Source organism: Lycium barbarum, chromosome 6 (assembly GCF_019175385.1).
Source record: "Lycium barbarum isolate Lr01 chromosome 6, ASM1917538v2, whole genome shotgun sequence".
Classification (NCBI taxonomy): domain Eukaryota; kingdom Viridiplantae; phylum Streptophyta; class Magnoliopsida; order Solanales; family Solanaceae; genus Lycium; species Lycium barbarum.
Window position 1 is genome coordinate 1,387,401 of NC_083342.1, and position 11,838 is coordinate 1,399,238.

Below are 11,838 nucleotides of genomic sequence, written 5' to 3' on the forward strand. Positions count from 1 at the left end.
GCCAAAGAGCTGCATATTTAAATGCTAGTGTGTTTTTTATTTTCCTTGTTTATTTTCAGTATTAAACACGAGTAAATGAAGGCAACAATTTGTTTAAAAGTCTCCTCACTCTGGCATTTCCAAGTGAAGGGATAAAGGAAAATCAGAGTGAATCAGGAAAACAAATTACCATTTCACAAAAATAAAATAAAATAGCAGGGGCAGCGACATAGGAGAAAAAAGAAGAAGATTTTTTTTTTTAATATTTTTGAAATGAAAATTAATACATACCATTTAGCTTGGAAATATAGGCTATGATGAGTGTTTAGGAATATATATATATATACGCATATATATAAACTTTTTTTTCCATCCACCGAAAAATTATGTTGTTCCTCTTCTATTCGACGTCAAGATATATAGTTTTCTTTATTTTCTAGTGACATCATGATGCCATTTTACTTATTTTAATACGAGCAATATACTAGTTAGTCCTTTTTAATCTCACCTCCTTTTAACCAATCACAAAACAATTTCAAGACATTTATTCATTTGTTAATAATTATTACCTACAATGTTTATATGCTGGCCAAGGAAGGAGCTAAGCAGAAGTGTTTTGATATGGCAAAGATCATTATAGTTCCTTCAATGTTTGTAAACAATGTGTTTTGGCCAGATATATTAGGAACTACCTAAGAACAGAAAGTAAATTTTTGTAATGTTCAAAAAATGGCGGACTCGTCGGAACATGTAACAGGCATAAGCCTGAACACTGATTAACTTTTGTGTGTATATGTGTATATATATATATATATATATATAGACACGTGTATGAGTCCCATGTGAATTTTCCAAAAGTCATAGTTATAATTCAATTCTACTCATTCTTAGCTAGCTTCAACAAACTTCAATCTTACCTAAACATCCCTTTGACAATTGTGACCTAAGACAAATAAAATTAGGACAATGATTGAAGTCCCTTTATCCCTATTGTCAAACTATCCAGTTGGATGCTTTTCTTTAATTTCTTTTATATTCATACATAGTTTGTGCTTAAAACAAAAAATTATTTAAAAATATTTTGGGTCGGGCGTGCCGAGGCAGATTTAAAATTTAAAGTTTATGGATTTTAAACTTTAGTCCTTTGAAGTTACTTAGTTCTAAATTTATAACTTTTACATATATATTATGTAATTTTCTTATAAAAAAATACATAATTTAAATCAAAGCTAATGAATTTTGTCAAACCCACACCGTACATCGTGATGGAATGTGGAGTTCACATTCTTCTAGAAGCTTTACTAATTCATCCAACATGGACAAATCACAAAAGGGAAATGCAATTATTGTTGTTAGCACTAATTAGTCAAGTTTTCAAGCATAAAGGTGGTTAATGTAATCACTAATTTATCTATTAATGTTATTGGTACTCATTTAAAGTTGAAAAGTTCAATTTGTGGTGAACATATTCTCCTTGTGGTTGTACTGATTTTCAAAAAAGATACCCCCAACCCTTCTTTAATAGCTGTTATACACAATATGGTTCCCGAATCATGATAATAAAGTAGAACAATTAGTGAAGAATAGTTTTCTTTCTTTAATAGTGAATCGGTTCTTTATTGTTTTCTTTAACATTCTTCAATTAAAGATTTGCATGTTGAATTATTCATATAATAACAACTTTGAGAATTATGTGGATATATTTTCATACTAAACATATTATCAATGTGACGCCCATGATGGAGGGGGAGCTGACGAGAACGGCTCACGAGCAAGGTTTTGAAGAATGTATAGTATAACACACAAGTTTACATGGTACGTGCGGTTTTGGGCTTGATAATGGTGTAGCCTAAGCAATAAATTTGTGACCCTTGAAGGGCCAAATCGGACAATACGTGCAATGGGCTTGGATTGTAACAAATATGGTATCAGAGTCAGACGCTCCCTCAGTATTGATGGTAGTGGGGAAAACTCATCGAGGAAGCTAAGTCCCCAAGGAAAGAGGGGTGTATGTGGGGGAAAACTCATCGAGGAGGCTAAGTCCTAAAGGAAGAGGGGTGTATGTGATGCTCATGATAGAGGGTGGGCCAACAAGGGCGAGTCACACAGAAGAACTAGTTTTTGAAGAAAGGGGCCAAATGATACCTCAGGTAAATCCACATTGAAATGAGAGAAGAAAGTGAAGAGCTTTATAAGGTATAATACAATTTCACATGATACGTGCGCTTTTGGTCTCGCTGATGGCACAACAATAGGGACAAATCCACAGGAAATTACGTACACCCGTGACCTTTGGAAATGGTTGGTCATAAACTTTTGACCCCCGCGTTCCCACGAATAAACCTTCAAGGTCAAAAATCAAAAGTTTTGCATGGGACAAAACTTGTTAAACTTAAAGTGCAGAATCGAACCTCCAAGGCTATTCTTGCAAATCACCTACCGTGATACCTGTTGGGCCAAACAGACAATATCTTTTATGAGTTTGGATCGTGATAATAAACATTATTTTAAATACATAAAAAATAAACGGTATATACATATTAGATATTTGAAAGTATTTAGCACCCTTAATTACACATGTAGTAATTTAAAGAGGCAATAAACTGTGACAAATTTATTTGGAGTAACTTAATATTTTAAATATATTAAGTTTCAGTGATCCACTAATCTAACTTCACTCTTAATGAACAATTTTAAATCCTTTTCTTCATCCAATTTGACTTTTAAAAAGAGTAAAATTTATTGACTAAGCAAAATTAGTGCGGGGTTAGATTCCATTTGTTGCTAATTAAGCAACATGGTGTTTCCCTGAGAGACTCTATAGAGTGTTCTACAAAGTACAAACCCCAATTGTCCGTACAATTGCATGAAAGGTCAAAACAAATGAGGAGAAAAATATATTAAGCCCCGTTTGTCCACGAGAATTATTCATTTTTTTCCGAAATATTTTTTCACTTTATGGTGTTTGGTTATAAAATTCCAAATACAACTTTTTACTTTTTTTACTTTTTTTCTTCACTTTTTTCACTTTCAAACAATCAAATATTCTTTGCAAAAATCATAACCAAACACAACTCCATCTCCTAAAATACCAAATAAAGTGAAAAATATTTGGTTTTCATGGCCATACGCCTACTAAGAAAACCTAAAAAGGAAAAGAAAACAACTAAGTACTTAAGAAATAAATGAAAGAGAATTAAACCATGATTTACTAATACTGAGCATTTAAGGGTGGGATTTAGACGTCAATTAAGTGAGTAAAAATCATGAAAGACTAGGAGTTTGCCATGTATGAATAAACACATTTTCCATAAAATGTTTTTCTTTAGCATCCAAACACCAAAAAAAGGAAAAAACGATATTTTCTCATGTTTTTTTCTGGAAGTCCATTTGAAACAGTTTTTAAGTTTTAGGAGTATAGACAATGAGATAGGTTTCTTTAATTTTTTTTTTTTTCTTCATAGCGAACACACCGTATAGCTCAAATTGCAGTGACAGAGAATATTTAGAGATTTTTTTTATATACCTAAATCTTAGTAGAAGAGTAATTAAATACTTATGTTAGTGAGAGGTATCAAATACCGTGTTCCTAAATCTCAATAGACAAAGTTTTAATCTATATTTGTGTTGATGGTTATCAAATCCGATAATTATGTCGGTTGGAGATATCAAGGACCTTGTCCTAAATATTGATAAATAGAATTATTTGATACTAATGTTAGTTAGAGATATCATGTATAAAGTTATTCAATACTTATATTAGTGAAGAATACCTTATAAAATAGTCATTATAATAGGAACACACCATCAAAATTGTGTTAGAATGAATAAGATCTCTCTATTCTAAATCTAAGGAACTCAACTCTTGAAAAATTAAAATATCCTAATAGAAAATATTTTCCCTTTTAATTAATAGACCCAAAGTAATTAATCTTCAAAATCTTCAAGACACCAACATGAATTTAAAAAAAGATTCGAACCCCATTGCTATAAAGAAAATTAAAGCAGCTAATAGAACAATTACCACTATGCAGCCTTCAGGTTTGTTTTTAATCGCTCATCTATCTCTCTTCTTAAATGCGAACTCTCCAACCAAACAATTTTAAAATTAGCAAAGAAGTGTTAAATAGCAATATATGTCTACAGTGCCACGTGACACTATCCAGTTAGTCAACTTCTTGAGTCCAAAAAAAAAATAAAAAATTCAGCAAATGATGGTTTGTTTTTAAAAGCACAAAATCAACACTCCAGCCAGTTGTGAACTCTTTTCTAGCCTAAATAGCTGGATATATATATATATATATATATATATATATATATATATATATATATATATATTTGTATTCATTTCACACAATTATCAGTGTCTTGTCCTTTTCTTGGTGATACTGTACTACAGTTTTTTTTTGGTTTCCCGGTTCCCACTTGGTGTCCGGTATCAACATTGGAGTTCAATTATATCTAAATTTGTGTCGCGTAGGGTTTCATTTGGGGTAAGCGCCAGTGGCGAAGCCACACTATGCCGAGGGTGTTCATCCGAACCCCCTCGGCGGAAAAAAATACTATTTTTACAAGGTTAAAATTATTTTTTATGTATATATAGTAGATGTTGAACCCCCTTAGGCTTCTTCGTATGTTTACTTTTTTATATTTTGAACTCCCTCGGTGGAAATTCTGGCTCCGCCCCTGGTAAGCGCTCCTTATTAAGATTTTTTTCATACCCAATGTTGGAATTAAACCAAGATTACTAATCCAAAGTTGTTTAGGATTGGTATTTGGTATTTATTTAATTCATATTTAGTTAGGATTTATTTGTCTAGTTCATATTGGAATGAGTTTTCTAGTCCTAGTCTATTTTGGTTTCTAATATTATAAATAGGGATGTTATGTCACATATTTTATTGTAGTGAGATTCAAGAGTTTTGAGTTATCAAGTAAAGTCTCCTACCTTCTCTCTCTAGTTTGATAAATTTCTTCTATATAGCCATCGTTGAGTCTTCCGCTTGTGCTTATATTATTCCTTTGAGTATTTTCTATTTCCTTCACCCAAATCTCGAACTTAAGACATCTAGTTAAGAAAGGAGCATTGTCATCCGCTGTTGTACCATACTCACTAAAAACAAAATAAAATAATTTTTTTTTTTTTTTTAATATAAATGCCCATATTTTGTAACTGAAAATCCTTCTCTCCCAAATTTCTGCAACTTGGGTTGCTGCAAATAGCAAAAGGAGAGGAAAAATACTGTCTACTTGTTTTTATTTCAGTTTTTAGTAACCCAAATATAGCAATTTCCTTAATTTCAGTTCTCCTTTTTTCTTCTTTATAAAAAAGTTTGTGCCTTTCCTTTTTTGGATTTTACTTACTGTGTTGGGTTTCTGATTTTTCTCTGAAACTTAGCAAGAATCATAAAAAATAAAAAATAAAAAGAATCAGCAAAGCAAAAAGTGGGTTCTTGAAAAGAAAATAAAAAGATTTGACTTTTTTGAGCTTTATATCAATGCTGCATTTGGTTCCTCAAATATGATGGTTAGTGACTTCTTTCTCTCAAACTATCAAAGGGTACTAGTAGAGTATTTTTTCCATAAAAAATTTCCCTTTGTTTGAAAATTTTAATGTAGTTATTATCTCAATATGTTCATTGAAGGATGTATGACTATTTTTTTGTTTGTTTGTTATAATATATACTCTAAAAGGTTGATGCATTCTTTGTTTGTCATAATAGAAATTTAATGCATTCAGGGTACTAGAAGATTTTTTATTTTCCCATCAAATATTTCCCACAGTTTTTATATTTTAATTTGTTTAGTGTAGTTATTATCTTGATATACCACTTGTTTTTTGCTCTTTTGTTTTTTGTTTTTTCTCCCTTGCTCTGTTGATTGTAGAATGTATGACTGATTTTTTTTTTTTAGTATAATATATATTCTAAAGGGTTGATGCATTCTTTGGTTCTTGTTTGTTATAATAGAAATTTAGTGCATTTAGAACTGGTTCTAAGTGTTTGACTAATTCTTCCACCATTGGACTGAGAAATCAAGAATTTTTTTTTTCCTGAAGTTTTGGTATTTTATAATGAGATTTGAAGACTTAGTCACAAGTTTGACTTGAATTGTTAGTCTATTTTTTAGCACTAAACGTTAGGAGTAATAATTATAGAGTCTTAACTACTTTATGTGTATTTGTATGTTTGAATCTTCACATGATTTCTACTGAAAGAAAGAAAGAAAGAACAGCTAGTACTCTGTCTTGTTTGGCTTATAATTCATACTGAATCATTTTCGAGTTATTCGTTAGTGATTTCACAGGCCTTCTGTTTTTTGTTATGTTTCACAGATCAAAACCTGTAACTGAAGCTCTGAGGAGATTGTTTTTTGTTCAGCGTCATGGCTTATGGTAATTCAAGATCCGTAAGGTTAGTCCATTTTGATTTGTTCAAATTATGTTATTGTGTATGAGTTCTTGTTCTGTTTGCTCTCTTTCATTTGCTAGCTGATCTAGTAAGAGCCCAGGGGGTTCAACCCCCTTCGGCGAAAAATTGCACTGTATATACAAGGTGAAAATTATTTTTGATGTATATATAATAGATGTTGAACCCCCTTAGCTTCTTCATTTATAGCTTCTTTATATTTTTGAACCCCCTTGGCATAAATCCTGGCTCCGCCACTGGCTGTTATGCTCATCTTTTTGTATAAGAGAATCTGTTTATTTTAGGGAAAATTACGTGATATAATGACTTAACCCCACTAGATTTCCCGTTTTAGCAATACTTTTAAACTATTACAAAAAGTAGCTAGATTTTCATTTATAGCAGATTTTTACTGTATGTATGTATGAGGCCAGTGTATGTATGTATGTATGTCCGCTAGTGCATGTGTGTATGTACGATATGTTTTGAAAATAAAACTGTTGCTATGTTTTGAAAACTCAATAATATTGCCACAATTTGTTATTAGGGACATAAATAGTGTTATTTATGAAAATTCCCCTTTTGGCAAAGAGATCTTCTTCTGTTTGCTCTTTCATTTGCTAGCTGTTATGCTCATGTTTTTGTATCAGAGAATCTGTTTATTTTAGGGAAAATTACGTGATATAACGACTTAATCCCACTAGATTTCCCGTTTTAGCAATACTTTTAAACTATTACAAAAAGTAGCTAGATTTTCATTTATAGCAGATTTTTACTGTATGTATGTATGAGGCCAGTGTATGGATGTATGTATGTCCGCTAGTGCATGTGTGTATGTACGATATGTTTTGAAAATAAAACTGTTGCTATGTTTTGAAAACTCAATAATATTGCCACAATTTGTTATTAGGGACATAAATAGTGTTATTTATGAAAATTCCCCTTTTGGCAAAGAGATCTTCTGTTTGCTCTTTCATTTGCTAGCTGTTATGCTCATGTTTTTGTATCAGAGAATCTGTTTACTTTAGGTGAGACATTTTCATCAATTATGTTATAACGTTTGTCTCTGGATTTCAGATTCCAAGATGATGTTGAATCGACAAAATATGCAACTATAAACGGAGATAATGTGATTAAAGTGAAGTACAAGATTGACGGATCACTGTTACCTGAGCCAGCTAGTAGAAAGAGTGAAAAGGAGCCTGACAGGAACGGAAAATTCTTGAAGGCTAAAGTATTGTCGCGGGTTTTCTCAGAAGATTATGAAAGAGTGAAGAAAAAGATACTGGATCCTCGTGGACCTTCAATCCGTAGATGGAACAAGATTCTCTTAGTAGCGTGTTTAGTCGCTTTATTCGTGGACCCTCTATTCTTTTACTTGCCGGTGGTCCAAGATGAAGTCTGCATAGATATAGGAACTAATCTGGAAATTGCCCTTACAGTTATTAGATCAATAGCTGATGTCTTTTATATGATTCAGATATTTGTTCAGTTTAGAACCGCTTATGTTGCTCCGTCTTCTCGAGTATTTGGGAGAGGAGAGCTTGTTGTAGATTCTTCAAAGATAGCTAAAAGATACTACAAAAAAGGTTTCTGGATTGATGTCGTTGCTGCCCTGCCCTTACCACAGGTTCGTCAACTGGAAATTTCGGTAACTATAATCCTTTGTACAATCAAACCTCTCTATAACAGTGTCATTTGTTCCAACATTTTTCGATTGTTATAGCGAGATGCTGTTATAGAGAACATATCATATAACATGGGCTGTTATAGTAAAATGTTATTATAACGGATTACTGTTATAAAGAGGTCTGACTGTACAATATAATAAAGTTGAAGTTGTTAATGGATTTATTCATGTCCATGTGTTTCAGGTATTAATTTGGGGCATTATCCCTAATTTAAGTGGCTCAACAATGGCGAACACGAAGAATGTGCTTAGATTCATTATCATTTTTCAGTACTTCCCCAGACTTTATCTCATATTTCCGCTTTCGTCACAAATAGTAAAGACTACCGGTGTTGTTACTGAAACAGCATGGGCCGGGGCTGCTTACAACTTGATGCTTTACATGTTAGCCAGCCATGTAAGTGGATTCCTAGCTTGCTCTCCGAAGCCACTTCCAATTACAAGTAGTAATAGTAGTTTTTCGTATACAAATCAAGGATATTTTTTTATTTGATAATATAGGTTGGAGGAGCTTGCTGGTACCTTCTATCAATTGAGAGACAAGAAGCTTGTTGGAGACATGCCTGCAGTTTTGAGGAGCAATCGTGTGATTTTGGATATTTTGATTGCCGGAGGGTTAAAGATCCAGGAAGAAACGCCTGGTTCTTGTCCAGCAATATTACAAAGCAATGTAATCCTAATACTAGTGATTACCCGTTCGGTATTTACAGTGACGCTGTGACAGCTAATGTGACAACTGCTTTGTTTTTCAACAAATACTTTTACTGCCTGTGGTGGGGCTTGAAGAACCTAAGGTAAAGACAATTTAAATTGTTTAGCGAAGTGAAACAGAATTTGAAATTCTTCTATTAATGTATGTGATATGGATTTGGCTTTGTTTTAGAAAAAACATTTTTTTTTGCAGTCCTTTACATGAGAAGGCTTTTGTGTTCCAGAAAATATAACAAATGTAAATTTTTCGAGACAGGTTGACATAGTTTATTATATTTGTATGAGCAACTGTGCCTAACTATTCCCTGGACTGGTGGATAACTGATGATTATGAAGAGGAGGTATTGACTCCAGTTCTTTTTTTAATAAATGAATCTTAATGTCGTGTTATGTTGTCTGATATGCAGTTCTCTAGGGCAAGATCTCGCAACAAGTACTTATATTGGAGAAATAGTTTTTGCCATCATAATTGCAACTCTTGGCCTAGTTCTGTTTGCATTGCTGATTGGAAATATGCAAGTAAGTTTGCTCATGTACCCTTAAGGGGTCGTTTGGTTGCTGGTTAGAGTTATATAAGTATTAGTAATGCAGAGATTAGTAATACAGGGTTTAGTTATTCCATCTTCTACCTTGCATAAATAAAAATAATACATAGTGTCCCTCGCAACTTATACGTGTATTAGTTATGCGGGATTGTAAACCGGTAACCAAACACCATACGTGGTGTGCTGAATTTTATACACAATAACTAAAGTGCTACCAAAATGGTACTAATTATTCTGGTTTTAATACATGAATAATTCACTTCAACCAGCAACCAAACGACCTTTTACTGCATTTCAGGCTTGTTGTCCACAACCCTACATGAAAACATTGCCACAGTTGAGATGTTCTTCAAAGCCTTTAAGTTGTAACATGACTTAAGTTTGTTTACTGGTAATACACATATACTCACGCACTTTATTGGCAGACGTATCTCCAATCAACAACTGTAAGATTAGAGGAATGGAGAATAAGGAGAACTGATACGGAACAATGGATGCATCATAGGCAGTTACCTCAAGAACTAAGGCAGTCTGTACGGAAGTATGATCAATACAAATGGGTGGCTACAAGAGGAGTCGACGAGGAAGCTCTTCTCAAAGGACTTCCTTTAGATCTCCGTAGAGATATCAAGCGTCATTTGTGCTATGATTTAGTTCGAAGGGTGAGTTCTAAAGTTGTTTTGGTCTTCTTTTATAAAATTGGTGCGCGTGAAAGTAAGCAGAACTTGTTCTTGGAGTAGTTGACGTAATACTAGAATATAGTCAAGGAAACTAAAAATCTTTCGTGCTGATACACTACAAAGTAGCACGAGAAAGAAAAGAACAGTATGCAAATGCTAGCACAATGAGGCCTCTGTATAACAAACACCTTTATAACAACATTTCACTGTAACAGCCATATTTTCTGTGGAACCTATCTTTCATGTTATGTTATATTATATGTTCTCTATAATACCAAAAAATATCATAACAAAAGATGTTATTAAGAGGTTTGACTGTCCTATACCTATCCAACTTAACCATTACTGAAATTTGATAGGTTCCTCTGTTTGATCAAATGGATGAACGGATGCTGGATGCAATATGCGAGAGGCTCAAGCCCGCTTTATGCACACAAGGCACTTGTCTTGTGCGCGAGGGTGACCCTGTCAACGAAATGCTCTTCATAATTCGAGGGAATCTTGATTCTTACACCACGAATGGTGGTCGTACTGGTTTCTTCAATTCTTGTTGTATTGGTCCAGGTGACTTCTGCGGTGAGGAACTATTGACATGGGCGCTCGACCCACGTCCAGGTGTGATTCTACCATCATCCACTAGGACAGTAAAAGCGGTTTCTGAAGTAGAGTCGTTCGCCCTAGTAGCAGAGGACTTAAAGTTTGTTGCAGCACAATTTCGGAGGCTACATAGCAAACGACTAAGGCACAAATTTAGGTTCTACTCGCACCAATGGCGTACTTGGGCTGCGTGTTTCATTCAAGCAGCATGGCGAAGACATAAAAAACGAAAGGGTGCAGCCGAGCTTAGAGCGATGGAGAATCTAATGAATGAAACAGACTCGGTAAGCGGACAATTGGATAAAAATGCACCAGAACCTGTATCGGGCTTTTCGGCATATGCAACAAGCTTGACAGCAAGTAGAAGGGTTCTTCACAAGCACACTGATTCAGATTCCAGTGCAGTTAGCTCACTGCAGAAGCCTGCAGAGCCTGATTTCTCAGTTGATGAAGAGTAACTTACAACGACGACTGCAACGAAAACAACTGCGCTCCAGTCCCAAACAAGTGGGTGAACAGTAACTTAAAAGAGCTAAAAGATGATACTATTATACAAGTCAAACAAGTATACAAATGTAAGAGGTGCTTTATATGTACATTGGGATTTTAGTTTTATTTGTTAAAAGGTTGAGTTGATATAGAAACTCTCTCATAGCTGCTATGTAAATTATAACAGGCCAGTGGAAAATGAAAAGAGAAAAAAAGAAGAGGAAAAACAAGAATTGTGGCCTCAAAGTGAGTGTAGATATTTTAATTTTACTGGGCTTAAATCCATATAAAATTTGGATTAAGTCCTAAATTAAGAATTAGTGGGCTAAGAAAATAAATCATTCAAGTCCAAAGCACAAATTTAAAGTCAAGATCCAATTTCATTGGTGCAAGTCCATTCAGACTTAAAACAATCTTATACAAGTGAATTATTATGTTGCCTAATTAGGATCTATATATATGTTAAAAGTCAAACATATATAGTCATTCAATAAAACGAATGAAACCATATTCCATAAAATAGTAAAAAATTAATCTTTTTCCTTTTGCATCCATTTTCTTACCAAATCAATAGTTCACTTCATAGATCCTACCAATCTATAACTAATTTAATGCCATTATATATATTCTTGATAGTTACATCAAACATAAACAATTAACTTGCTAAATTGCAGTGTTACAGGTAGAACTATCAAGAAAAAATGGAGAGACAGTTCTCAAAAATGATGGTTTTTGTATTT

At 33.5% G+C, this 11,838-nt stretch overlaps 1 protein-coding gene across 2 annotated transcripts; it reads left to right on the plus strand.

The window, feature by feature from the left end:
• The first annotated feature begins 5,177 nt into the window (after positions 1-5,177).
• LOC132600398 (protein CNGC15b-like) lies at positions 5,178-11,344 on the plus strand. 2 transcript variants are annotated; one of them, XM_060313536.1, is made up of 8 exons: positions 5,178-5,539; positions 6,314-6,392; positions 7,464-8,016; positions 8,261-8,473; positions 8,578-8,870; positions 9,195-9,306; positions 9,758-9,994; positions 10,372-11,344. In XM_060313536.1, exons 2-8 carry the CDS (start codon positions 6,364-6,366, stop codon positions 11,065-11,067), a joined length of 2,133 nt encoding a protein of 710 aa, XP_060169519.1. In that variant the 5' UTR covers positions 5,178-5,539; positions 6,314-6,363; the 3' UTR covers positions 11,068-11,344. The 2 variants fall into 2 exon arrangements, with proteins under 2 accessions (XP_060169519.1, XP_060169520.1); XM_060313537.1 differs by having other exon boundaries at positions 5,178-5,506.
• The last annotated feature ends 494 nt before the right edge of the window (positions 11,345-11,838 follow it).